General features: G+C 48.1%; 10 protein-coding genes across 10 annotated transcripts; 6 read left to right on the top strand and 4 right to left on the bottom strand.

Annotated features, from left to right (window-relative positions):
- The first annotated feature begins 264 nt into the window (after positions 1 to 264).
- Positions 265 to 1,851, top strand: BO95DRAFT_440973 (oxidoreductase). The gene has a single exon (XM_025586076.1). It carries the CDS (start codon positions 286 to 288, stop codon positions 1,558 to 1,560), a length of 1,275 nt encoding a protein of 424 aa, XP_025444487.1. The 5' UTR covers positions 265 to 285; the 3' UTR covers positions 1,561 to 1,851.
- Positions 1,852 to 2,073: 222 nt separating this feature from the next.
- BO95DRAFT_480642 (BTB/POZ domain-containing protein) lies at positions 2,074 to 3,526 on the top strand. The gene is made up of 3 exons (XM_025590146.1): positions 2,074 to 2,539; positions 2,588 to 2,714; positions 2,771 to 3,526. The coding sequence occupies exons 1-3, from the start codon at positions 2,387 to 2,389 to the stop codon at positions 3,409 to 3,411; spliced, it is 921 nt and encodes a 306-aa protein (XP_025444486.1). The 5' UTR covers positions 2,074 to 2,386; the 3' UTR covers positions 3,412 to 3,526.
- Positions 3,527 to 3,921: 395 nt separating this feature from the next.
- Positions 3,922 to 4,665, top strand: BO95DRAFT_451573 (2OG-Fe(II) oxygenase family oxidoreductase; the record flags this gene model as incomplete). The annotated part of the gene is made up of 1 exon (XM_025588087.1): positions 3,922 to 4,665. The coding sequence occupies one exon, from the start codon at positions 3,922 to 3,924 to the stop codon at positions 4,663 to 4,665; it is 744 nt and encodes a 247-aa protein (XP_025444485.1).
- Positions 4,666 to 4,759: 94 nt separating this feature from the next.
- On the bottom strand, positions 4,760 to 6,712 carry BO95DRAFT_440972 (S-adenosyl-L-methionine-dependent methyltransferase). The gene is made up of 5 exons (XM_025586075.1): positions 6,426 to 6,712; positions 6,241 to 6,373; positions 6,053 to 6,176; positions 5,543 to 5,991; positions 4,760 to 5,422 (listed from the first exon to the last, which is right to left on the bottom strand). Exons 1-5 carry the CDS (start codon positions 6,615 to 6,617, stop codon positions 5,100 to 5,102), a joined length of 1,221 nt encoding a protein of 406 aa, XP_025444484.1. The 5' UTR covers positions 6,618 to 6,712; the 3' UTR covers positions 4,760 to 5,099.
- Positions 6,713 to 7,415: 703 nt separating this feature from the next.
- Positions 7,416 to 8,054, bottom strand: BO95DRAFT_72816 (uncharacterized protein). Its single transcript, XM_025592180.1, has 2 exons — positions 7,645 to 8,054; positions 7,416 to 7,581 (listed from the first exon to the last, which is right to left on the bottom strand). Exons 1-2 carry the CDS (start codon positions 7,950 to 7,952, stop codon positions 7,509 to 7,511), a joined length of 381 nt encoding a protein of 126 aa, XP_025444483.1. The 5' UTR covers positions 7,953 to 8,054; the 3' UTR covers positions 7,416 to 7,508.
- Positions 8,055 to 15,159: 7,105 nt separating this feature from the next.
- On the top strand, positions 15,160 to 16,819 carry BO95DRAFT_440969 (ceramidase). Its single transcript, XM_025586074.1, has 7 exons — positions 15,160 to 15,305; positions 15,359 to 15,371; positions 15,439 to 15,499; positions 15,585 to 15,728; positions 15,792 to 16,073; positions 16,146 to 16,263; positions 16,377 to 16,819. The coding sequence occupies exons 1-7, from the start codon at positions 15,253 to 15,255 to the stop codon at positions 16,540 to 16,542; spliced, it is 837 nt and encodes a 278-aa protein (XP_025444482.1). The 5' UTR covers positions 15,160 to 15,252; the 3' UTR covers positions 16,543 to 16,819.
- A 348-nt stretch (positions 16,820 to 17,167) lies between these two features.
- On the bottom strand, positions 17,168 to 18,950 carry BO95DRAFT_72787 (uncharacterized protein). Its single transcript, XM_025592179.1, has 3 exons — positions 18,140 to 18,950; positions 17,435 to 18,069; positions 17,168 to 17,318 (listed from the first exon to the last, which is right to left on the bottom strand). Exons 1-2 carry the CDS (start codon positions 18,865 to 18,867, stop codon positions 17,478 to 17,480), a joined length of 1,320 nt encoding a protein of 439 aa, XP_025444481.1. The 5' UTR covers positions 18,868 to 18,950; the 3' UTR covers positions 17,168 to 17,318; positions 17,435 to 17,477.
- A 505-nt stretch (positions 18,951 to 19,455) lies between these two features.
- Positions 19,456 to 20,374, bottom strand: BO95DRAFT_461707 (uncharacterized protein; the record flags this gene model as incomplete). Its single annotated transcript, XM_025588844.1, has 2 exons — positions 19,456 to 20,174; positions 20,218 to 20,374. The coding sequence occupies 2 exons, from the start codon at positions 20,372 to 20,374 to the stop codon at positions 19,456 to 19,458; spliced, it is 876 nt and encodes a 291-aa protein (XP_025444480.1).
- Positions 20,375 to 21,343: 969 nt separating this feature from the next.
- Positions 21,344 to 22,864, top strand: BO95DRAFT_472151 (alpha/beta hydrolase; the record flags this gene model as incomplete). The annotated part of the gene is made up of 3 exons (XM_025589634.1): positions 21,344 to 21,383; positions 21,568 to 21,781; positions 21,843 to 22,864. 3 exons carry the CDS (start codon positions 21,344 to 21,346, stop codon positions 22,582 to 22,584), a joined length of 996 nt encoding a protein of 331 aa, XP_025444479.1. The 3' UTR covers positions 22,585 to 22,864.
- Positions 22,865 to 23,196: 332 nt separating this feature from the next.
- Positions 23,197 to 25,243, top strand: BO95DRAFT_451568 (uncharacterized protein; the record flags this gene model as incomplete). Its single annotated transcript, XM_025588086.1, has 3 exons — positions 23,197 to 23,931; positions 24,011 to 24,888; positions 25,072 to 25,243. 3 exons carry the CDS (start codon positions 23,197 to 23,199, stop codon positions 25,241 to 25,243), a joined length of 1,785 nt encoding a protein of 594 aa, XP_025444478.1.
- Positions 25,244 to 26,951: the final 1,708 nt, after the last annotated feature.

Below are 26,951 nucleotides of genomic sequence, written 5' to 3'. Positions count from 1 at the left end.
GGGGGTAGAGTTCAAAACTTCCTCGTAGAAGAGGATATATGACACGGAGTCGGAACCTGTTTCCATCCCCGTTCCGCAGTGAGGCTGGAAACGGACCTTTCAAACTGCCCCAATCCCGGTCCGGTTTGGTCCTCCATTGGTCAAATCCTCGGGTCGTCCGCGGCCGAGCATCCAGCCAATCAGAAAATCCCGCTATCAGCGCCCATATAGTATAAAAAACCCCTTCATGGTCACCACTGTTCCATCCCAACAAACAACATTCACGTCCGGTCGAATCCAAGAGTTATGCCGCAGCTTAGAGTCCTCATTGTGGGCGCATCGATCGCCGGCCCAACAGCGGCCTACTGGTTCGCCCGAGCCGGAGCCAAGGTCACCGTCATCGAGCGGTTCCCGCACCTGCGCACCAACGGCCAGAACATCGACATCCGGACCGTGGGCGTGACGGTGATGCGACGGATGTCCGGGCTTGAGGAGGCGGTGCGGGCCAAGACCATTCCGCTGGCGGGCATCGGCTTCGTCCGCTCCAATGGCCGCCCGTATGGAATCATCTCCACAACCGGCGACCCCGACCAGCAGTCTCTCGTCTCCGAGTACGAGATCTACCGAGGGGACTTATCCCGGATTCTATACGACCGCACCGCGTCGCATCCCAACATCACTTATATCTTCGGCGAACAGGTCGCCTCGATCCAGCAGCACGGCGAGAAAGGCGAGGATAGCTCCGTGATGGTCGAGTTTGCCAACGGCTCCCCTGCAGCGGAATTCGACCTCGTCGTGGGCTGCGACGGGGCGACTTCGCGGACCCGCGCGATAGGACTCGGGGTCGGCGTGCGGGATCACCTTGTTCCGACTGGCAGCTGGGCGGCTTACTTCTCCATCAAGCAAGATCTCCTAGGAGCGGGAGATAACATCGGCAAGGCGTACAATGCTGTGGACGGGCGCTTCATCGCCGCTGCGCCTGACCCATGGGGAGTGAATCGGGTGGTCATGATCAAGCACCAGCCACCAACCCACGGCAGAGATGCCACTGAGTCGTTCCGGGAGGCGATGAAACAGGGCGAGGATACACTCAAGAAATTCGTGGCGCAGACCTACCGCGGCGCCGGCTGGAAGTGCGACGAGGTGATCCAGGACATGATGAAGGCGGAGGACTTCTACGCCAGCGAGATCGTGCATGTCAAGCTGCCACACTTGTCGAAGGGACGGTTTGTGTTGGTCGGGGATGCCGGGTACGCCGCTTCGACGGGCACCGGGACAAGTCTTGCCATGGCGGGGGCGTACGTGCTGGCGGGGGAGGTTTGCAAGCACAAGGGCGATCTCGCGGGTGCCCTGCGGGGGTATGAGGACGTAATGCGTCCCCTGATTGATGACATGCAGAAGGTGCCCCGGTTTCTTCCGGCGATTTTCACACCGCAGACGGCTTGGGGGCTGTGGCTGAGGAATACGGTGTTTGCTTTCCTGTGTTGGAGTGGGATTCTGGAACTCACGCAGAGGTTCTTTGCGGGGTCTTTTGCCAATACTGATAGGTATCAGTTGCCGGAGTATGCATGGGAGGAGTAGACACGCTCGTGGGATGGTTGGATTATAGCGGTGTTTGATTAATTCAAGGTCCTCGCAACTCGGTCAGATATCCCCCCAATACTGCAATTCGCTCTGTGGATGTGGGAGAGTTGAAGGCTTATTCACAGTAGCTTTGATGATAAACAAACGAGCAATCATCTCATCATACCTAAGATGATCTACACATGTTGTCAGGCTGATCACCTGTGTGACAAGAATCTGTGTAGAAGACCCAAGACGGTTGCAAAGGCATCACCGCTCATCCAGCAGCATGGACTGAGGGTTCAAAGCGAGGTCCAATAATGTACTACCAGGACAAATGAGTTGCAAATGTTCACTTGAAGTTGGTTTGCTTGAAACGAGTAGGGTGGTTTGAAGGGGGACACAGAGGTCTGAGTGTATCGCATTCACTTGCGGAAGACCTTCTGGAGCAGACTTGGTCAACATGCCTGAGGCCGTCAACTGCACCTCTTTACTTTCTTCGCCCACTTTCTCTTCTTCTTCTTCTTCTCTAACTTGCTTCGCTCAGCTACCCTTCTACCTCACCTTCTTCACACCCACTGTTTTCATCTTTCATCTGACCGTGAAATCGCGTCTCTTTCCCACCCATCTTAACACCAAGATAACACGAACCCCATTCTTCCACACATCTCTCATAATTTGTCCTTAACTCTCGGGGTTGACTGGAAACAATAACACTCACGCAAAACTCCCGATGCCCATACACTGACATCGCGCTCACTCTCCCAGCTTATCGGCCCAGTCTTCTCGCAACACTGTCTGGCAAACTCGGATTTGATTCCAAAGTCGCCGCCCAGTCCACAAGATGACATACAGCTCTAAGATGCTCAAAGATGCTCAAGCGAAGGAGCTATGCGACTTGGAACTTGAGTGTGATGGGGTGAGGCTCACCGTCCACAGGATCGTGGTCTGGAATGAGTCGGAGGTGATCAAAACTGCTTGCAAGAGTAATTTCATGGTACGGCTAGTCATCTTGAGTATTTCTAGTCAGGTATAATGTCTAAAGCCGAAGAAGGAAGGTCGCACCAACGTCATCCAGATCCGAGATTTCTCTCTAGCTACCGTGAAGCGGATGGTGCAGTACATGTACCTCGGTGACTATACGTTGAAAAACGATTTCAGATGGGCTTCAGGTATGTGGACCTGGTACAAGGATCTTGTGTGTTCGTATCCGGGTACATACTAACAGAGGTACAAGAAATCGCGCAGCCTACCGTTGAGACAATCTTGAATCCGCCCACCGCTGCCACAACAGACACCCAATCCGACCTCATCTGCTTCACCGAGGCGGCTCCCAAGACCACCGCCTCCACACCACCCACAACTGCGGAGGCCCTGCGCCCTCATCTCGAGATGAGTATGATTGCGGGCTACTACATGCTGCCAGGCCTGGAAGCCTTAGCACTGAAAAGAATAAAAACGACGGCTTCAGAACAGCCCTGGTCGCCTGCTGGGTTCGACGACTTGGTCTCGGAAGTCTATCCTTCCATTCCTCATGAGGCAACTCGAGGTTATCTATGCACCATGGTCGTTGAACACCTGAATGACTTCCCGAACAACGAGAACCTGTTTCCACATCTGTTCTCGCGGCAGGTTATCTCAATCCTGAAATCATTCGAACTTGAGGTATCTTGTTTGAAGCTTCAGAAAGACCACATGGAGCGAAAATTCCGAGAAATGAAAGCCAATCTGGAATTTATCAATGATATCTGCGAGTGCCGTCACTGTGGAGAAGCGTTCCAGAGCTATATCCAGCTTGGGGGGAGAAATAGTTCAAATTGCAAGCTCCGTTGCAGAGAGTGCTGGACTCGACATGAACCACTGGCGTGATGGCTGGTCGCTGTATCTGTCCTTGCATCCTATCGATGGTCTAATGAGTTCTAGAGTGCGTTTCGCAAATGAGTCTGGCCCCTGACTGTATTATGTCACATTATCTGGCTTTGTATGCTACTTTCTGGTTCAATGATAGGAAATTCACCCATTCTATGCAATGGGCCTTCTGTTGAGCCAGCTGAGTCATCTACCCACGGGGACAGTCACGTGCTCCAGGCACCAGTGGAGAGGCAACCACCAATCAGCTGTCTATCTGCCATGCCAAAGCCGATCAGAGTTTGTCGACCATCACGTGGCGCTCCTCCCCGATAGCATGCTATCAATAAATAAGAAGTCACCCATACCTCGCCTCTTACATACCAGAATTACAAAAAGACCTAGAAAATAATAAACCACCCGTTGAACATGGACCTAGACATACAACCCGCCTCGTCCACTAAGGGCACACAACCAGACCCTCCACCACCCCAGACCCCCACACCAACCCATCCCCGACCAACAAACACAATGCACGAACTCCCCATCCAACCGCGGGGCCTCCTCTGGCAAACCGACTTCATCACGCCCGCCCACGAAGCCACCCTCCTCCAAATCTTCCGGCACGACCTGCAATGGCCCACCCGCCCCGGCCGCATCTCCTTACATTATGGCTACACCTTCGACTACAAAACCTTCAACATCGACCCGGCCATCCCCTACCGCCCGTTCCCGGACTGGCTGGTCCCGTTACTCCCGGCCCGCGAGCCCCGCGCCCCGGACCAGGTCTGCCTGCAGTATTACCCGCCGGGGGCGGGAATCCCGCCGCACGTGGACGCCCACGGACCGTACGACCAGCTCTACGCGCTGTCGCTGGGCGCCCCCGTGCTGATGGAGTTCCGGCGCGGGGACGAGCGCGTCGAGGTCGACTGCGAGCCGCGCAGTTTGATGTGTATGAGTGGCGATGCGAGGCTGTTCTGGACGCATGGGATTAAGAAGCGGAAGACCGATCTTGTATCCCTGGACGGTGGGGAGACGCGGGTGAGGGTTAGGGGGGAGCGGTGGAGTATTACGTATCGGTGGTTGAGGGAGGGCGGGGAGTGCGAGTGTGGGGATTTGCGGCTCTGTGATACCGCGCAGCGGCGGGCCGGGGTCGAGAAGGAGAAGAGGTCGGTGGTTGCGTTGAGGGAGGCGGCGGAGGCTGCTGGTGGTGAGGATGAGGGGAAGGGGAAGGGGAAGGGGGAGGGGGAGGGGGAGGATGGTGATGAGAGTTGAAGCTCGTGGGCTTGGTTTTGGTGGTTTACTTGTTTTCGCAGTCTCATACCCTAGCCTTTGGATTGTTCGGAGTTGGTCTTGTGAGGCTTCAACTTTGGGAGTTTGTTTGATTTGTTTGGTGATCGAGTGGTGTTGTTATGCTTACCAAGCAGATCTGTGATGAGTCTTTACATGTGTCAAGACTGTAGGAAGCATCACTGTGACACGTCAGATTTCTGCCACAGTCCAGGTGTATGCAGTGTATACTCAAGTCAAAATATTTAACAATGCTGAAAATTTATGTCTCGTCCAGGACCATCTTGTTCAGACAAACATAATAGACTATCGGGCTTATACATATATCATAGCCCTGTAACCAGCCAACTTGCCTGTTCATTCTTCTGGCACAAATAAAACTGTTGCTTCAAGCTGTCCAACCGCCTATACAGATACCCCTAACTATCCCCACTCAACTTCGCCTCAATGACACTCTGCGTCGCCAGCGGCGAGCTCCAGATCTTCACCACGCGCAGCCCCACCGAGGCCAACAGGTCCTGCCACATGCCCTCGGTGCGCTCGAACGCCGACACAAGCACCATCATCGTGTGATCGTAGCCCGTGGCCTGCGGGTGCGCCCCGACCGCCGGGATCACATGGTCGTGGATCAACAGGGTGCTGTACCCGGGGGTCATCGCATCGCGCAGGTGCTCCAGGATCTGCCGGGCCAGCGCATCCGACCAGTCGTGCAGGACCCCGTGCAGGTAGTAGGCCCGCGCGCCTGTCAATATCACACCAATCATGCGTTAGCCATTCACTTCATCACCGTACACTTTGCCATTGGAACCCCCCCCTCCTCAGTCTGGGCACAAACAATAAAAGTGGGGAAAGAGGAGCATACCCTTAACCGGCTGCGGCGTGAAGAAATCATGCGCCATGGCGCGCACCTCGGCGGGACAGATGGCCTGGCGCACGACCTCCGGGCGATCCTGCAGCACCAGCCGCCCCGCGAGGCCGGGATTCTTGCCCAGAAACTTGTTCATGTCGTGGCCGACGTTGCCGCCCACGTCGACCAGGAGCGGGATCACCGAGTCGTCATCGGGCCGGTCGTCCGCCAGCCGGTCGTAGGGGAAAATGTCCAGCATGCCCGCCTGCTTGGCCATGACGCTGCCCATCACGTTGTTGAAGACGGCGCTCTGGGCCGGGTGCTGGGCGTAGTAGTCGAAGAGCGAGCCCGGGGAGTTCTTGGTGTACTGGAAGATGCCGTCGTTGGGGTCGGTGGGGTTCTGGTAGTCGGTCTTGGCGAGGTATTCGGGCATTTTGGCGAAGCAGGGGTTCACTGTGTCGTGTCTGGGTTTGAATTGGGGGTCAGTGCATTAGGTATGTGTCAGGGGACTCAGCGGGTACGGACAAGAATGGAATCCAGGCTCCGAAGACGGGCTCGAGGAGGGATCTGCTGAATGCGGATTGCTTGTAGTGGTCGGCGGAGACCTCGATGATGATGTTGGTGGATGCCAGATGGCGGAGGATGCGACCTAATCAGGGTTTAGGATTGTGGGCAGATGCATTGCAATGTCCGCTGCATGCCGGTTGTCTTACCGAGTAGGACGGGGTCTGAGTTGGTCAGTTCAGCAAGCTGTGCAGTCGACTGCTCCGCCTGTTCTCCTACATGGAGCCATTTCTCGAAGAGCTGTAGGTCCTGGCTCACTTTCAGGGCCGCGGTCAGGGCAGGCTGGAGGAAGTGTTAGGGCCACAGACTCATTATTACGGGCCAGACGTTCTACCTCTGTAATGCAAAGCCGCGCCACGGTATCCCACGAAGTCTCCAAACGACTGATCAAAGCGTACGCCTCTCTCAGCGCTTTAACTCGGTCGCCATCATACGCAAAGGATGTACGGTCGATACCCTTGATTGACTGAGTGAATTGGTCCACATCCACGGTGGTAGAAGGAGTCGAATCACCGATTGACGCCATTGTGGTTCAGCAACTGATCACTTCGGAAAGGGTGAAGAACTCGATCGATCGGGGTGCAGGGGGAAAGGTACATGTATTTCTGTCAGGGGCGATTGTGTCTGGGTCTTGCAGGCTGTCAGCTTACCCCTCACAGCACCAGAGGAAATAAGTTTGACCCAGCGCAGGTCGGCGACCAACGAGCGGATGCGCACTGACAATCGGCGGCGGGGCCCGGTCAATCGGATCCACGCAGACGGTGGAGATCGTCCGACTTAGGGCCCGCCAACCGCCACCGACTCTTCACCTCGCATACCGCGGCCCAAGTTCTTACTGTGATGCACATGTGTATGCCGATCTATGCAGTACTAGCGTGACCCTTATTGGAACTCTCGACTGCTCTGGACCAATATTGGTCGCCCTGCTCTGAAGGATGCTTATCGCATTTCTCTTCCTGGCGTGCATGTCTTACGCTGGGAAGTGAGTGTCGTGAACTGCTACTGGCAAAGTTTGGGATTGAATGCTGGAACTTCCATATATCAGTGCCCCTTGCTTTTACTATAGAGCACTAGAAGCTTCTCCCGTCTGGGCGGAGACCAGTTTGGGGCGACATTGCACGGACTCTTTTGATGCGACCAGGGTCCACACGTCGGCCATCCCCTTAGGTCGGACGCCATTGTCACACATCAGCTTGACTGTCGATTGTCAAGCCGAAATGCCATCAATATAGGTCAGCGATGGATTACCACTTCTATTAAAGCTAGGCTTAACAAAGTGATCGTCAGCTTGTAGTTGTGGTCCACTAAACGAGTCGTCTTCCTTATACCGGCTTTGGCCTGGTTGTGGAGTGTAGTCTCAAACTTTTTAAGGTCTCTTTCACAGCTATAGTATCGAAGAGTGCCCACTTCAAAGCTGTCAAAGTGGCAACGTCAACGACAAAACAAGCCTGGTCTCCATAAACATGGCATCTGCAGAGCCAATTCTTAATCTTGGAAAAGGTCACTCAATGTGAGCCAAGTACTCCGTCGGGGACAAGACTAATTGTTCTTACCTTGATATCTCGTACCAATCCACCGTCCTGAATGCAACGAGAGCGAAGCCACGATTCCCAACTGTCTGGGCTCGCGAGATTGTTTCTTGCGGCAATTGAGTCAAACTGTCTGGCGAGACGCGTGAGACTGCAACGCTAACGACAAAAGCAACATGCAGTACTCGTCGCATCTCGTACTGTAGAACTATCGCAAGTGCCATGGTGCGATGAGTGTGTGAGCCCTGCAGGGTCTGGTGATGCTTGATGCACCCGGGCCGATATCGACGTGACCGGGGCGCGTGAGCCAGCCAATTAACGGTATCACGCATGTACAGGTAGTGTGGAGTACGGGAATGGCGCTCATCTGCAGGGATCTTGCTCTCGGTCGGGTGGTGGCATTGTTCTACGTCGTGTGGGCATGGTAGTACAGGAGGTCTCTTCTACGGTGCAGGAGGCAGTACGACAGCACGGAGGTGTTACTACATGTAACTTCCCGGTTGCCGTACGAGAGCGGGTCGAGCCGCCACGACCCAAGAAGCCGGAGTCACCGCTGTCGCAGCCACACTTCCATGTCACCTGATCTTCAGCCACGATACTGTGGCTAGGGCCGCGGGGCCAATTGCGCCGACCGAGTAGATGCCTCATTAACCTGAATGATCTCTGTGCCTGTGCCTGTACTATACCTGCTGTACAACATCACCATGCTAATCTCTCCCCATCAATTGTCTAAGTTAACCAGATGATTCATTTCAATTGATCAATCACTTTTTTATTTTGCGCGGTGATTCTATTCGTTTTGTGCGAGTTCTGGTCACAATGAATAACGTAATCGGACACCGAACCGGCGCGACACCGAACCGGCGGCCGCACCAGCCCTCACCAAAATCCTCAACATACTTGACCATCTTAACCATTTTAAAGCCGGAAAACATACTTGGATTACCAAATTATTCTGATTCTTAGTATTTTATAATATAACTAATAAAAATAAACATATAGCTCTCGCTGTTAAAACTTTTCAACGCGGAAAATTCTCTACAAAGACCGCGTGCGCTGCAGCTTTTAATATTAAAATTAATATTTTTAAAAAACGCCTAAATAGTATTAAATCTTATACTTAAAAAAATGCTAATTGCAAGAAGCTATTCTTAATTAAAAAAAATATATTAAAGTAGTAATTTCTTAATATAGCACGCCGCGGATTATTTCTTAGAATCTATAATACTCAATTCTCAGCCGAACTACTTTTTCAAACAAAAATAAAGCTAAACTAATATAAATCTATATCAGAACGCTGGGTCAATTGCTTTATTAAATATTATTCTAAATTAAAGTCTAAATTTATTTTAAAATATAATTATTAATATACTAAATGCGAGGACTCCCAGCTAATCTAAAAATAATTTAAATTAGTCCGTTCTATAATTCAAAAATATAATTAGAGTGGATTAACCTGACCATTATACCTTAACCTTAACCTGACCATAACCTGGCGGTCAGGTTAAGGTACAAAAAAATTTTAACCGTACGGTTACAGTTAGATTAAAATATAATTATTATTTTAACTATTTATACCTGCCGGTCAGAAAGATTAGGTATAGCAGGTAGGTTAATAACCGTAGATTAATTAATAATATATATATTTCTTTTATACAGATAATATACAAAGTATAATATACTTTTAATTACAGTATAATAATGTTATCTAGATTTAGCTTATCTGCTCGATTTGTTTAACCTATTTAACCTGTTTAATCTGTTTGATCTATTTAATCTATTTAATCTATTTAATCTATTTAATCTATTTAATTTATTCAATCTATTTAATCTATTTGACCTGCTTAATCTCTTTTTTTGTAGTCCCGAGGAGTATACTACGCTTTAAAAAAAATATTTATAGAATCTAGTATAAGAAATATAGAATTTAATATTAAATAAACTAATAAGATTATACTACTTTTTATACTGTCCAGAACGATAATTATAGTAGCGAAGAAATCGAAAAAGCCGGGTCTCTATTTTTATCTAAGTATATATAATATTCGAAGACTTAGATAAAGCTAGCTTCTCTGTTTTTAATAATAATTTATCTTCTGGATTATTTTCAAGATTATCTATATTCTTATTTTTACTAATATAAAAAATAATAATTATCTTATTCTTCTCTTATTTCTTAGGTGTAAAAATGATCGAATCCGGATTAAAATTATTAAGAATATTCTGATACTTCTTACTAATAATAAAATAATTAGTATATATCTAAAATATTACTGCTTTAATTATATTAGAATAGAGACAGCTCCGGCGATAGTAGCAGATATCTTAAAAATTATTAAATAGATATTTAATACTAACACCGTTAATAGCAACTAAAAGAAAATCTCTAGCTATTTAATAAAAAATAAAAAACTAATTACGGCGGGACTTTCAGTAAGTAAAAATATTAATATATTTTATAATATCTAGAATAATATTAGTTTAATTAAAAATATTTTAATAAGCTATATATTTTTAATATCTAGATATATCTTAAGTTCTTTAAGTATCTCGGCTGCCGGTAAGAGTTTTTAATATTTAAAGATATTATAAAAGACTTTATTCAGGCCTGACAATAACCCAAAAATAGTTAATAATATATTAATAACCAGATTCTGATTATAATAGAAATAGAACATCTTCTTAAAAACAGTTTGGTACTTAAAATACTAATTAGTATTATTATCCAGCTAGATATTCTTTTTAAACTTCTCAAGCTTTAATATCGGGTCTAGAATAGTTATAATTATATAAATATAGTCTTCTATTTGGTAGATATAATAGTAGTATTTTCGAAGCTTTTAATATATATTCTACAAGTTTTTAAGAATTTTCTTTTTTTAGAATATCCGCTTTCTTATCAGTCGGTTAATTAAATAATCTAAATAATTAAAAAGATTATTATAAATATTATAGATCTTATAAACAGTAGGCCTACTATTCTTAGATAGATATAATATAAAAAAAAAAAAAGATATAAAAGCTTAAAAAGATACTCTATCTATTTCTACTTAATTATAATAAAATAAAGATAATTAATATTATTATAATTATAGTACTGAATAAAACTATTAATTATTTAATAAAAATTAAGTATCTGGCGAATTATAAGATAGATTAAGTTTCAGTAAGTTTTACAGTTAAAAAGAAGATAGTAAACCGAGTCTAATTTAAATTATTAAATAAGCTAGAATTTTTTACAGTATTAAGAGCTTATATTTACAAATTATATAATCTTCCGAATTTATAATTAAAAATTAGTATTATTAGCTATTATTAAAAGAAGATTTTTAAAATCTATTTATAAAAAACTAATTTAGATAGTCTCTACTATAGTAGAAACTTTCTGTATTAGTCTTTTACAAATAGCTTTTAGAATATATTTTTTTAAGAGTTCTTAAAATACCAGAAGAGGCTTTAAGACTTCTATTATAATTCTTTTATATATATTCGACAGTACTGTTTAAAATCTTAATTTAAAGTTTCTGTAGAATAATATTAACTATAAGCTGAATTATATAAGTAAAACAAAATATATAATACTAGCTTTAAATAATTATTATAAGATCAGGATTAAGTAAAATATTATAAAGCTGAGTACTTTGGCTGAACTAAGTTCGAAGTTTAGATAAAATTATACTAAATATTAAACTATTATTATTAGTATTATTAGTTATTATATCTAACAACCGATAGAACAGATTATATTTATATAAAACTAATAGAATAATTATAGCTAGATTCTTACTAGTATAAGATCTAGATACCGGTCGGAAGTCTAGTAGAACTTTATAATAATTTATATCTTCTATTAAAAAATATCCAGTTAAAATAAGAAATATTTTTTAATTAGAACTAGTTCAGCAGTCTACTGTAACTGATATTTTTTTAATATCTAAAAACTTTAATAACAGCTGTATGTATATATTTTTTAATAATTTTAAGAGATGTTCTTTAATCTATACTCGATTAAAAGAACTTGATTTTTAGTAAAAAAATAAAACTATAAGATTAATTATTTATTTAAATTAAATATACTTAATAGTTCGGAATAGTAGGCAACAGATAATTATAAAGTATAGGATTTAATTCTAAAAATTTTATTTATTGTAGGTTGTAGAGGCCTAAAAAAAATAATAATTAAAAAAAATCTATATTAAAAAAATAAATAAATATCTATAATAGCTTTTTATTTAGTATCTAACTAATTATTCGCTTAAATACTACTAATAGTATTTTTTTTTTATAATTCTTGCGAAGATAATAGCTTATAAAACTAGTTTCTAAGTTTTTAATTTCCGGGTGTTATAGAATATAAAGACAGGTAATACAGTAAATATAAAAGATTTTATTAGAAAATAATATATTTTTCTAAAAGCTGTTTTATATTATTAATATCTTCTTTTAACTGAAGTAAAATAGCAGTTTTCGAGCTTGTATATAGATTTTAAAAAAGATTATTTTCTGCTATTAATTCTAAAAAGTAAAGTACTTTTTTTTATAAATTAGATATAAAATAATCTTTCGATTTTTTGCGACGCGCGTAATCTGGAGATTTAAGAAAAAAAAAAGATCTGACTTAAAAAGCTTATTTTAGTTTAAGTATTATTATGGTTTATAAATATTTAAAAAACAGAAAAAAAAGACTTAATAATATTCTTTAAAAATAAGCCAGATAACTATAATTAACTTATAATTTTAAGACTACTCTATAAATAATAGATATAAAAAAAAAAAGTAGAAAATTTTATAAAAATAGTTTGTTTTACTTTAAAACGTGCTTTTATATAAATATAATCTATTATATTTTAAATACAGCTAAGATATCTGCCGCATTTTATTTATTTTAGTTAGTTAGATTAGTCAGATTAGTCAGGTTGTTTTAATATTTATAAAAAAAGTCTAAAAAAGGCTTATATAAAGTCTTCTATAAAAGATACAGTATCTGTAAGAACTGTTTAAATAATTAAAAACTAATTTATTTAATATTAAAATACAAGAATTTTAAGTATAAAAAGAGAAAAAAAAGAGAAGAAAAATACAGAAAGACTTTAAAATATATATTATTATTACGCGGAGAAGTCGGTTAAACTAAATAAATAAAGTAAGATTAGTATAGTTAATAGCAGGTCTCTAAGATACTTAAAGTTAAAAAAATTAAATAAATTAAAAAGATTAACTAAATAAAAAGAATAAAAGAGGTTAACTGGATTAAAAAAATAAAAATAATAGACTACTCTTACAGTACCTAATATTTAATAAGATAGTTATTAGAAAGTACGGTTGCCGAGAAAAACTATATAAATAGTATTATGCGGGTTTCTCTTTAAGTTTAATCTATTATATAAATAATTTAGCTTTTTTAGATGGAAATAAGAATATAATAGACTATCTAAGCTAAAATAAAAAAAAGAATAGTAGAATAAAAATAATATATTTATTTTTAGTAGTCTGATTATTAGTAAATATATAGTTTTTCTGATATTATATATTATAATTAAGATATATAGTTTAAACCGAGCTGTAATTATATATTTTTATATATATTTTTTACTGTAAGAACTATAATTTTATAAAAAACTAAATTTTATTAATACCATTAGAAATCTCTGATTAATTCTTTAAAATAGAAATAAAGAAGATACTAATACTTCTCTTAGTTATTTTTTTCTGATTTTAAAAGCTTGTTTCTATATACTTTTAGACAATAGTTAAAATGGTTAGATTAATAACTGCTTAATCTAAATATATCTTAATTATGCTAGAGCCTAAATAGGTATAATAAACAGGTCTTAGCGCTAAGAATAGTTAAAACAGTTAACCGTCTCTTTTTTAGCTATACCGCGGTCAGGTATAAAAATTTTCTTAACCTGGCTATAACCTGGCGGTCAGGTATAAAAATTCCAATTAACCTGACCTGACCTGGCCGTTAGCCACTCTAAATATAATATTCTCTATAAAAATATCTGAAATATAAATAAGACTAGATTTTAAATAAAAATAGTTTTAACTATACGTATAATCTGCGGCTCTAAAACACAAGAATTATAGATAAAATATATACAGCCTGAAAACTGCGAATAAATAATTTTAATTATTAAAATTTCAGTCTCAAAAATAGTCCTACTATTATAAATTATTTTTACAGCGCAGTATTATTAATTAACTTAGTATAAGATCTGCCTAAAATCTTACTATATCAGCATCAGCAAAAATGGGTGAACTATTAATAAACTTAGTTTTAAATAGCTTTAAAATATATTTAACTAATATACAGTCTTATAAACAGTCGGTTTATACTAATTACTAATTCTTAACAGCTACAACAGTTATATAATACAGCAGTTTAACTAGTTCTGTACAGCTTATAAGATTATATTTTTATATATATTTTTTTACTTATCTTATAAGCTTCAACCGCTTGATATTACATACTTTAGACTATTAAAAAAGCTATATAGTCAGCAGATTTATAAAGCTATTCGCGGTAGTAAAAGCTTGATTATTAAGATTAATTTCTTACAGTACTATATTAATATATATACTAAGATTTTTACTAAAACTAATATTCTCAGCAGTTTTTAAACTATAAATCTTATTCTATTTAATTCTTAAAAGGTCCTTTCAGAACTTTATATATAATTAAAAATACCAACTCCACCGGCTTTCTCGTATTCGAATCAGTTATTCTACCTTAAAAAAACACCTAATAATCTGTACAAACTGGAAAAACAAAAAAAAAAACTGTAGAAACTCGCAGACCAAGATCTTTTATTAATAGTTATATATAAAGTTATTAAAAAAGTAATAAAAGCAGCAGAACAGTTAATATAGTCGGTAATCTTACTTTAATACTAAATTAAACAGCTACAATTAATAAAGATATATAAACAAGAAAAAAAAAACACCTTACAACAGTTTATATAGAACAGTAGTACTTTAATAAATTAAAAAAACTTTAATATTACGCAGGCGTGTAAAAATAAGACTATTCAGGCTTCGGCTGCAAGACCTTTAAAACACGCCGGCGGGCTCACTATAGCGTATATAAAAGTAAATAATATAATCGGTTAAAGTACCCGGTTGAAAACACTAAGAATTAATATATATAATCTTTTTGGTATGGTTTTCAAGCTTTATATGTAAGAAGGATGTTGAGGATTTTGGTGGACCGGTGCGGCCGCCGGTTCGGTGTCGCGCCGGTTCGGTGTCGCGCCGGTTCGGTGTCCGATTACATTAAGGTATTGAAGCTTACAAAAGAATACAGTAGTGATATATGCTACCTACGTAGTATGTGCTGCATATTGGTGTCAGACCAAGAGACCAGCAAGAAAACAGTTCTGGTATGAGTGACCAATGTGGTAGGTATGGTTGGCTGGGACAGGCACAAAGCTTGTGATGCCAAGCCCGTGCATAAGAAGTGGATCTTCTAGTGGGGCAGTTGCCCTGCTCGAGTCCTCGACACGTCGCGCTTCGCTTCACAAGGCAGCAAGCCAGCTCCGGAAACCGCCGGAGTTCTCTTTGTAACTTAACACCACCGACAACGACCTCACATACCTTCTCACCCCCACGTCCCCAGTGTCATTTCCCCGGATGGATGTATCGTTAAAGGACCCTTTTTGGGGCCCGCAAACCTCCTACTTGAAGTAAGCTTCCCCTCAACAATCACCTGATAACTGCCGTAACTCACCCGCTGTAGCTTCTGTGAAGAGGTACAGTACATGATCCTATGAGCCATGGATCCTTCAGAAGGGCAGAAACTCATGCCTCAGACTGTAGGACTATGTCGTCACTCGCTATGTGGCCGAGTTCATCAACACATGCAGCAGCCTTATCTACAGTGCGTCCAGGCTCAAATCAAGGGGCAACATGCCCAGCAGTCTGATGCCCGCCAGCTAACAAGACGCATTGCCACAAATCCGCAGTCCTCTATGGCATCTACGGCCTGAGCCAGCTTCGATCCAAGCCCTCTGCATCCTTCGCCCGGGCAATCCCCTGGTTCGGTCTGATGGGCGTGGGGATCTGCTCGGCCGGGTACCACATGACCCTGAAATACCACACGCAGATGTGTATGTCAGCTGACCTGATCAACTGCATCCCTTTACCCAAAGACTGACCGTGCTGGAATCCAGCGGACGAGCTCTCGATGCATTTGTTGACCACACCCCTGGTGTATCGGGTTCTCACGTTCCAGGTGAACCCGCAGTGGCGTCGCCTCATCGGCATCGCGCTCGTCCTTGAGTTCACCACTGTCATGGTCGTCCACATGGTCATGGACGAGTTCCTGCTTCACGCCGTGACCTTCGGAGCAGGGGCGTTGCTCATCGCGCGACGGACCATGCAGATCATCTCGCATCAGATCCCCAACCCGGTGATCAAGCAGAAGACCCGCAACATTGGGCGGTTCGGTATCTGTAAGCTCCCCCCCCCCAATATCCTTCGAAGGAAATATCCCCCACTTTTGACGGATCCTGACAGGGGCACAGTCTGTTTCCTCTTCGGCTATTTTGCCTGGCTGGTCGATGTGTGGGCGTGCAACCACCTGACCCGCGTCAGGGAGCTGGTCGGCGCGCCGGTCGCATTCTTCTTGGAGCTGCATGGATGGTAAGTCATTCCACCTTCTGCAGGCTCTTGTGTTTGTCAGCCATCGAGACGGGAGATTTGCGAAAGATTTGCCCTTTTCTTAACCGGACCAACTAACCTTCCAAATCGGGTAGGTGGCACTTCTTTACGGCCATCGGTGCCTATGTCGCCGTCGCGGTGGTCGATATGATCACCTCGGGCGAGGTGCACACCGACCCCTCGCCCCAGCTCGCCTGGCCGGTCTCGCTTGCCGCCCGGCTGATGGGGCCTGCTGAAGCGCAGTCGAAGAAACAACATTAGGGGGTCGTGTTTTCTTCTTATCAGTCGAGACGTGAGCGGGCGAGGTGCTTCATGTGATCGTGGTGTATACATTAGACGATAAAGTCAGCTTGGGACGGCGGCTTGTTTATGGTGGCATGCGTCCGTGGCAGCTTTTTGGGGGTGGTGAAGGTAGGGTGTCAAAGATAGGTCTGAGGATATCGGCGGAGAATTTCCGTCCAGATGAGAGGGAAAGCTCTTGTGTGTCTAGTGTATTCACTAGTTCCAGTGCAACTGAATAAATGTCAGCCTGATAGAAGCATAGGCTTTTGAACCCTTATCACCAATTCGTCGATTTTCTCGATTATGCAATTCTTGGGGCGGGAGGTATGGATATGTATTCAACAAAGATGCATGGGGTGACTTTCGACAAGGATCTCACCAAGTTCTTTCCTTTTGTTCAGAGCCGCTTCGTTTTTTTGTTTATTCCCCCTTATTTCTCTACAATACAGCCAGATGATAACCTTAAATCAGACCTATTGTAATAACCTCCCCAAGTGCTAAGATGAAGTCGCTAGTAATGTACTTGCATTATTAGTCATCCGAGAGCATAGTACAGCTACCGCGTTATGCGTTGCGAAGCAGGGCGAGTGGACCTCACAAGGCTGTTGAATGATCTGGTCCGTTGAAGGCAAGAGAAAATGATTCGGATTGCCGTTCGAACCGCCCAGGGTTATGTGTCACTTACTGTACTATGTCCGCAAGCTTAATCTGTAGTGATAGGAGCAGTCAATTGAATGCAAGTCTCCAAGAGTTCACTACAGGGGCAAAAATGGTTGTCATGAACCATTCATGTTAAGAACAAGAGTCTGGTAATGCACGCAGAGCAGCGCGATATCTACAGGGTCGGGTATCTCTGAATCACAAAACGTACTGTACAATCTCAGCCGGTCGACCATTACGGGCCAACATCAACGTCAACACCGATCCGCACCCCACGCCCCCGTCACATTCACGCCGCCGATATTGCGGATGCCCATCAGCCCCAGGACCGCCTGGCCGCGACGGATCAACTCGCCGCCCTGGCCGAGGGCGTCTCGACGCTGGATGCCGAGCCGCCGCAGCCGCTCGACCTCTTCCTCGGCCAGAATGTCCCCGCCCTTCCGCCCCTGCCACACCGCCTCGCGCACGACGGGCGCCCACGTCTCCGCCGCCGCCGCCTCATCCTGGTTCCCGGCGTACACCTTCCGCTGCCCGTCCGGGCGGGCCGGATCCGCGACCAGCTGGGACGAGAACCACTCCGACCGCACCACCTCGTACCGCCGCTCCATCCACCAGATGACCGGCCACGTGATGACCCACAGCTGGAGGATGATGCACGCCCAGTAGACGAACCCATGATTGCGGAGCCGGTTGATCCAGTGCGACGAGTAGACGGTGATGGTGCCGTTCGCGAGCGAGGGGGCGACGTGCACGTGGCCCTGGTAGCCCGTGGAGCGGATGTGGGCGATGAGCGTGGTGCGCATGGGCGCGGCGTCGAAGCCGTTGAGGTTGCGTCGGTAGGTAAATCTACATCCCAAGCGGATTGTTGGTCAGACCTTGCTCCCCCCGTAGATCATCGTTCAGCCGCAAAACGTACGATTTGACCGGGGCCGGATCGTCGCAGAACCGCCGACACCACCCCCGCAGCCCCGGGGCATCCTCTCCCGGCGCATCTCCGGCTTCCAACCCCACCATCAGTCGATCCCCCTCCCCCTCCCCGAGTTCCGTGGTCCCCTCGTCCGCCGGTAGCGCGATGCGCCCGCCCGACTTCTTCCCGTGCCGCACTCCGCGCGACGGCCAGCGTCCCCCGCGGTACGCTTTCTGGTGATCGTGGTCGCCGACGACGGTGGTGTAGGACCAGCGCTGGAGGGGGCCGGTGCCGCCCCAGGTGAGCAAGGTGCGGGTCAGGTCGATGCGGAAGTTGAAGTCGCAGACGGTGCGGCGGGTGGAGTCGTTGTCGCGGCGCTCCTTCTCGTGGTGCTGGCCGCCGATGATCAGGCACGGGCGCGGGGGCAGGCGGGTCTGCTGGTCGACGAAGCTGTACAGCGCCTCGGCGTCGGTGGCGAGGACAGGATCTAGGGTGACGACCCCGGCGTGGCGGGTCTTCTCGCGGACGCTGTGGTACGGCTGGTGGCCGGGGATGGTGTAGGCTTCGTGGGGTGGGGAGAGCGGGTCGTCGCGATAGGGTGCAGTCGGTGTCGGTGTCTGGTCGGTTTCGTTGTATGCCGGAGGTAGGTCGTCTTCCGGGAGCGGGTAGGGGATGGAGGATAAGGAGGAGGTGGTGGGGACTGGGGGGTCTGGGGGGAGGTCTTTGATTTGGCCCATGATGATGATGATGATTTTGAGTGTTGTGTTGGGATGCAGTTGGTTGATTAGATTTGGAAATCTTTGAAGAGAAGAAGGAGGTGAGAAGCGGACTGTGTTTGGTTTTAAGAGGGGAAATAAGCAGAGAGCACTGACTGCAGCAGGCAGCGGTGGGGGCGGTGGATCGGGTGCCTGAATGTTCCTGCCACTAAATCTACTCCGCCCCCACCGCCCCCATTGCCCCCATTGCCCCCTTGAGCCAGGGTGTTTATTGTATCTTTACATAAATCTACAGTCGATTTAGACAGGGATAAGGTGAGTTTTGGTGTCGTTTCTGTGTTCTGCTTGTCCTTGAGCCATTTTGCTACCTTGCTACCTTGCTACCTTCAAAGTACGGTACGTCAAAGGACGCAGATGAGGTGAAACATGCATGACCCCGCCTATGTTCTAAGAGTCTCTTAGTAATGAACTAAGATATATTTACAATATGGCTTTTTTATCTTTTGATCTTATTTGCTTTGACTAACGAACCCAGGATCCGTGGACAGTTCCAGGTCCAGACAGAATGAACACTATAGTTATACTTCTGACCAAGACATTACAAAAGCATCACCCAAGAGACACTTCATAGAGCCAGAAGGACACCTCATGGAACCAAAGGAAGCAGTCCTCAGCATCAGAGGCCTCTGATTCATCATTATCAGTAGGGTAGTATTCGTCCTCAATCATCCGGTTATACTCCTTGACCCGCTCCTCAAAGTCGCGCACCGTCCACGGCACCAAGGCCTTGCGCCGTCCATGCGGCACATACCCATCATCCTGAGATTCCTCCACCCGCGCCGCCGTCTCCCGCTCCACGAACCATATCCAGAAATCGTCCAGCGTGTCCAGATACTCGCGCCGCAGCTGCGGTAGGAGCACCACGTCGCCGGCGCTGTACTCCACGGCCTCGGGGGTTAACGGCCGCTGGGTCAAGCCTGGATCGTGGTGTTCGCCACCCTCGCCGTCCATGGACCGGAACTTCCTCGTCATCTGCCATTTGTTCTCCAGCCACTCATTCTTCTCCTCCGCCGAAAGGCCGACCTGCGTGCTGTCCCGGACGCAGGACCGAAGCCCCCGGAGCCAGCCGCCGCCGGTGCACTGGCGGAACCCGAGCTCCATGATCTGGATGTCCTTGACGCCTTGGAGGAGGATGTCGTACAGGACTCGAAGGGCGTCGGAGTCGTTGCGCACGTCGAAGAACACTTTGGTCTGGGTGTGTGATTCGAGGATTGTCTTGAGGGTGGTGGTGTTGTCGACGGCGGCCGGGGTGTAGAAGGCCGTGTCGCCTAGGGTGTGCACGTCCACGAGGTAGGTCCGACGCGGCTCTACGAGAGTGGATCGCCACTATTGTGATCGTGCCGTGGCGGCAGAGGTTCTCGCCTTCGCGATCGACGTACAAGTCCTCGGTGGGATTCACGAGGAGATCGTCCATCAGCTGGGAGACCCGCTCGAGGGTGTCGACGATGGTCAGAGGATGGCCATTCATGTTGCATGTTGTGTGTCCGCTTTTGATTAACGTATTTATCCGGTGTTCCAATGGGAGGCTTGTACCTTGGTTGAATTCACGTTCAGGTTGAAGGTCAATGGCTTGATGCTACCAGGGAGTTGATATTACAGTTGACTGGGATACCTTGGGCTTCTTATACCGCTCCTGCAAAATCTCAATGCCATGGCGGTGCCGTCATTGAACCATGAATTGCCTGGGTCGAGTCTTTCTTCCGCCAGAGAACGCTTTGTTGCAGAGCAAATGCTTCATTCAACATATGCTCACTAGCAGAAGATTGTCTCTGTCGCTGGCAAAGACTTTTCACCTCTTACAAAGAGGCCTCTGTCTCGGAAGAAAGGTGTGCATTTGTTTTGTGGAGGAGGACGACGGCCGTGCGGCCTTGGTAATTAGGCTGCTCGCCCACGCCCACCTCGGTGGCCCTAGCTAATTTAATTGCGCAGATAGCCTCACGTCGCAAAATCCATCCATTTTCCACCTCTCTCGCAGGTGTCAGTAGATGAGAATTCACCCATGGTCACCTTCAACGACAGTAGTTTCCCCCTTTGCAAACTGATCAAGAAAGCCCTACGCCCGTCTTGTAGCGGGCCAAACCGTCTCTCACGAAAGCAATCGGGGTGGGGCGGCTGAGGAGAAACATTGCGAAGGGCTCGCTCGAATGTGGGTCTATACGAGGTTTTGACAATTTATTCATGCAACCGAGAGTCCCAAAGCCCAGCGTGATATGAGCATTTACCCGAGACTTGTTATGATTTTGATACACCGAGAACCCTTCCATCTGTGATTCTATGACGACTTGAAAGATCGCATGGGATTCGATCTGTAGTGTTTGTGTGGCCACGTCCTTTAATCACGTTACGATGCAAAGCGCGGAGACCCCGTGTTCTTTCATCTTTCAAATCAAAGAGAAAGGTTTTTAGGCGACCATTCGGCGTAACGCAGATTCAACCGATGCATAACAGCAGCAGTAATCAGCGACCGTATCCCACAAGTGTGCAAATCTAATCTGATCTGATAATCTTATCAATAGAAACCGCCGCTGCTCGCGCCAAGGTTCGTTCTGTCGGGACCGGATCGTCCCCTGTGTGGTACGTACGATCCGATTCGCGGAGGGTTGCGGATCACCTTTAAACAACAGAATCTACTCCGTAGCTCGGGCGCATCGCAATGCAAAGCATTTCCTCGACTACATCCTTTACGCCTTCCGCAACAAACCCCCCACCTCCCGACCGTCACAATGACCCTCGACATGATACCAATCACCCTCCCCAATTCCAAGCAATTCTACCTCGAAAATGCACGAGGCGAAAAACACCTCATCCAGATCTCCTGGCCTCTCCACTGGACAGACGAGCAGCCCCCAGCAGACAGCGGCCCACTCCCGATCCTGTAACCATTCCTAAAACACTTGCTTACGCCCTCGCTTCCACCACCACTAATGCGAGACCAGATACATCGTCGACGGCAACGCGCTCTTCCTGACCGCGACCGAGGCCGCCTGGCGCCGGGCGGTCATGTCCGACTTCACGGGCGGCGGGCTCATCGTCGCGATCGGCTATCCCCTGACGGGGACGGGGAACGTATACGACTTCCCCCGCCGCAGCCGGGACCTAACCCCGCCCACCTCCGACCTGGCCGTCCCCGGCCACGGCGGGGCGGACGAGTTCCTGACCTTCGTCACGGACACCGTCCGCCCCGCCGTGCGCGCCGCGTTCCCGCGGGTCACGTGCGCCCGCGACGCCCTCTACGGCCACTCCTACGGGGGTCTGTTCGCGCTGCATGCGCTGTTCACGCGGCCGGACACGTTCGACTGCTATCTGGCGAGTAGTCCGTCGATCTGGTGGAATGGGCGGTGGATTCTGGAGGAGGCTAGGGGGTTTTTGGACGAAGAGCGTCCCTCGGACGGCGAGCGGGTGCCGCCGGCACTGATGATGTTTGTGGGGTCGTGGGAGCAGGATCCCCCGCGGCGGAGGGGGGAGTCGGATGATGCGTACGAGGAGCGCAGGCGGATGGCCGCGGATTGGCGGATGCGGGATAATGCGTTCGAGCTCGCGGAGATGCTGCGCGACTGCCCCGCGGTGCATGCGGTGCCGGTGCGGGTGTACGAGGGCGAGGAGCACACCAGTGTCATGGCTTGCTCCTTGAATAGGGGGTTGACGGCGTTTTTCGAGGGTTGGCCGTTCGCATGGTAGATGCTGAATCTGTATTGTGGATCGTGGTATGCGCCTTTCGTGCGAGACTGCCGATGAACGACTTCGGGTTGGAATGTCGGATTGGGACTAGTGGCTGGTGAGTGGGGGGACCAGCTCGGTGATAAGGACTTTGGAGCAAGGTCGTTTTTGATTTTCAGAGTTGTTTACCTGTATGATTTCCATTCGGGTTGACTTGTCTTCGTTTTGGTTGGAGGGGGATGCTTGAGTGGGCCATCGCCAAGGGTTTCCGCATCCCAAACCAGAAACAAGACTACGAGGCCATCGATGTATACTCCCCTATCTACAACTACATATGACTCTACACATGTCTGTGCCGCGAATTCGTCACGAGTGGGTGGCTGTCGTGGTTTGAGGACGACGACGCATACGCAAGCAACAGGGCTTTTCGGGCACGGTGATTGGTCCAACACTCGCTCCCCACCGGAGAAGTGGGGCGCCTCGCTCGCCTGGTGTGCATGATGCATCAATGCTTTTCCCTCCAGAAAACCACTTGAGGCGCGCAATAGCCAGGTTTCATTTGCTTCGCAGGAATGAATCTGAGAGTAAGTCTTCATCTCTCATGTCGTACCGACACCCATCAGCAAATTCGCCATGGTTCGCCCTCTGATCTGGGGATGCATTGGGGCGTGGTTTGCAACGGTGACTAGCGGCGATTTCGTCTCGACCAACTCCCAACGATATAATCAGGGCGCGCTGGGCCACCGGCCGCACCTGGAATTCCACTCGAGCAGCGAGTACGCCCCCGTGCTGCAGGTCAACACCTGGGACGCCGACAACATCTCCGACACGGGCTCGCACATCTTCCTCCGCCACGACGGGAACGACTCCTCCCCGCTAGCCTCGCCGCTCATCCTCGACAGCCACGACCTCAGCGCGGTGTACCTCAACCGCTCGTTCAAGAATGTGTTCGGCACCCGGGTCCAGGAGAACCACGGCAAGAGGTACCTGACCTTCTGGGGCGGGGAGAAGGGCGACGGGATCGGCGACGGCTACGGCCTGGCGTTCGACGAGACCTATCGCCTGGCCTACAAGATCTCAGCCCAGAACCTCCAGGTCCACAGCGACCTCCACGAGTTTGCCTTCACCGGCAACGGCACGGCGCTGGTCACCGGGGTCGACAAGATCCGCGCGCAGCGGTCTAATCTGCAAGACGGCTGGGGCACGCCCGAGCGGTTCGAGGTGCTGGATGCGGTCTTCCAGGAGATCGACCTCGAGACCAACGAGGTGCTCTTCCACTGGCGGGCCCTGGACCACATCAACCCGATGGAGTCGTTCGAGCCCCGGGGGAGCGGGTGGGATGCGTACCATCTCAACAGTATCCAGAAGGTGAGAGTCCAACCTCGGGAAAGTAGCCCTGAAACCAGACAACCCCCCACAAACTAACCCAGCGATACTACGGGAATAGACACAAGCCGGCAACTACCTCATCTCCATCCGCCACATGCACGCCATCTACCTCATCTCGGGCACGACCGGCTCGATCCTATGGTCCCTCGGCGGCCCGCGCAACAACTTCATCGAACTGCCGCCCGCCGCCGGCGTAGCAGACGAATCCACCGCGCAACCAATCCTGACCATGGGCTGGCAGCACCACGCGCGCTTCGTGCCCGGCACCAACGAAACGCAGCTGACCTTCTTCGACAATCACGTCAAGGTGACCTCGCACGGCACGTGCGACACCGACTGCTCGCGGGGCCTGCACATCGCCATCGACACGACCGCCTCCCCGCCGACCGTGCAGCTGCTCCGCGAGTTCCGGCACCCGGCCCGCCTGCAGGCCCAGAGCCAGGGCAGCGTGCAGCCGCTGGCCCCGCAGCCGGACGCCCTCGGCAACGTCTTCATCGGCTGGGGCCGCTGCCCCTCGTTCACGGAGCACACCGCCTCCGGGGCGACCGTCCTGGACGTCCAGTTTTCGCCCTGGCACAGCCCGGACATCCCCGACGCGCTGGACAATTACCGCGCCTACAAGGTGGATTGGTCCGCCACGCCGTGGTGGGATCCGGCGATCGCGCCGCGGAAGGATGCTCGGGGACGGTTGGTCGTCTACGTGAGCTGGAATGGGGCCACGGAGGTGAAGACGTGGGTGGTGCGCGGCGCCGCCGGGGATGTGGCCGCGGCGGAGGACCGAAAGGGCCAGATCCTGGTGGTCTCGCGGCGGACGGGATTCGAGACCAAGTTGGTCGTGGGGAGCACGCAGTGGCGGTATCTGTGGGCGGAGGCGGTCGATGACCGCGGGAACGTGCTGGCGGCGACGGATACCGTCGACTTGAATACGACGGAGTTGTCCATCGCCAGGGATATGTACGATGAGTCGGGGACTGCGGATCTCTTTGATCCGCCGCGTCCCGAGAAGAAAAGGTCCCACGCTGGCCTGTCGAAGGTGGTCGTGGCTGTGTTGGCCACTGGCGTGGCTCTGTTAGTTCTGGGCGGCCTCGCAGCGGCGGTTGTCTGGTGGCGGCGGTGCAGAGTCTACCGGAGTCTGGAAGCGGCGGACTTTGACCTGGACTCGGGCTCGGAACATGAGTATGGGAGTGATGGGGAGGATGAGGAGGGCAGCGACGCCGGCGGGGAGGGCAAGGTGTTACAGTCACAGGGGGTGGATGAGGACAGCCGTGCGCTTCTTCCCAAGGGAGGTTAACATTGGAGCTGTGCCGTCGTCCACAGGCGAATGTGGGACAGCCTTCATCAACTTGCTTCTGTGTACTCTTCAAGCCTGCGTGTCTTCAATAATGATTTTGTTTTGATCAGCATGTTATTGATGCGAAGGCGACTTCAAGCCTCCCGGCTCGTAAATCCATGTAGATGCTCGACAATCTGCTAAGTGGGATACAGCAGTCGGATATGAAATTTTGATGGTAGTGTAGGGTTATCTTCGTGATTGGAATTGCTTGGAGAGTGGTGTCACACTGCATCGACAGATATTACTTGCAAGCCTGAGAGCGTGGTAAGGAAAGAGAAAACAAAGACCTTTACTACGAACGCTAGACACAGTTTCCATCGACACTCCATCAGTCCCCTCAAAAGCTAGGTAGTAATTTTCAAGAATAATAAAGAAGTGGTAAAAAGAAAAAGCCTGGGGTCCGGAATCCGCAGTCCGGTTACGGCGGCCGGCGCCGCGTGGTAAACCATGACATTACAATACAAGGAAGGTGTGGCGTGGAGCCTTCCCGATCAACTGATCTAATCTGATCCGAGCCCCCCTCCTCGATTGATCAATTGATCAATTGATCAATTAATCCGGGCTTGATTGCGCCACGGCAACTCTGAACTCGCAATTCACATTGTTTTATTTGCTCTTTGCTCACAGACAAGCTGACAAGAGGTAAGTGCAAGTGAGCCTCCAGGTACCAAACCGCAAAATGAGCAAAAACGATTCAATCCTTCAATCCGAGATTTTGCCGTAGTTGAAAAACTTTGCGTTCTGGGACACTTGCATTTCGCTGCGATTCAAGGTCAGCGCGGGAGGCGCCTCGATTGGGAAACTGCGCTCGTCCGCCCGCGGCGTGGACCCGCTCTAGCATAGTGGGGATTCACATTGAGATACCATATTGGCTACGATGAACAGGGTCTCAGATCCTTTCTCCCTCTCTCGTTTTTTTGTACGGGCCTCGGACCGCTACCTGACACTACCACCACGGTAGCACCTTCTTCTAGACCTGGCCAAGCCCATTGTTTCTTTCTTCTTTGGGCCATCTACCCGCCACCAATGATCCGTCTTTATACTAATAGTGTGGACTTTCCGACTATCGGCCTGTGATTCCGTCCTCACTCAAGGGATGCCAACTAGAGTTAGTTATTCTCGGCTATTTGGACGGGAACGTTGTGAGTGAGTGCCGTGGGGATCAAAATGATGCATACGGGCCAGATAGCAACTGCCTTCTTGGTCAGAAGTAGTGGTTATGCCACTGCTGCCATAACTCGCTCTATCGCTCCATATTTCCTCTCGAGGAGGCCCCTTTCTTCCCAGAACCGTAAGCGTGTTGAGTCCATCTCGGCCCAGGGCAGCCCAAGAGCAAGGTAATTAAACCCCATCATTTGCTGATCATGCTGCCGGCTTCAATCCCCAAGGCTCTTGTACCGGACATTGTCGGAGTCGCGTAAGAGTCAAGGTGTTCTCCCAGAAGCTTTAATTACAACGTGTCTGGGAGGTTGGTCTAACGATACTGATGCAGTGGTGCCAGTGTATCGTCCGATATCGTTGGGTCAACACCCCCACTCTGTGTAATCCTGTCGCTTGCTCCTGCAGCTAGGGTAATTTTGAACCTAATCAGCCGTATCGAGCTGTAATATAAACCAGTGGCTCTGGAAGGAATGCAACCATGATCATGTGTTTCCTTATCAATCAG

This window comes from Aspergillus brunneoviolaceus (genome assembly GCF_003184695.1).
Source record: "Aspergillus brunneoviolaceus CBS 621.78 unplaced genomic scaffold BO95scaffold_18, whole genome shotgun sequence".
NCBI classification, from domain to species: Eukaryota; Fungi; Ascomycota; class Eurotiomycetes; order Eurotiales; family Aspergillaceae; genus Aspergillus; species Aspergillus brunneoviolaceus.
This window is presented reverse-complemented; position numbering and strand designations above follow the sequence as displayed.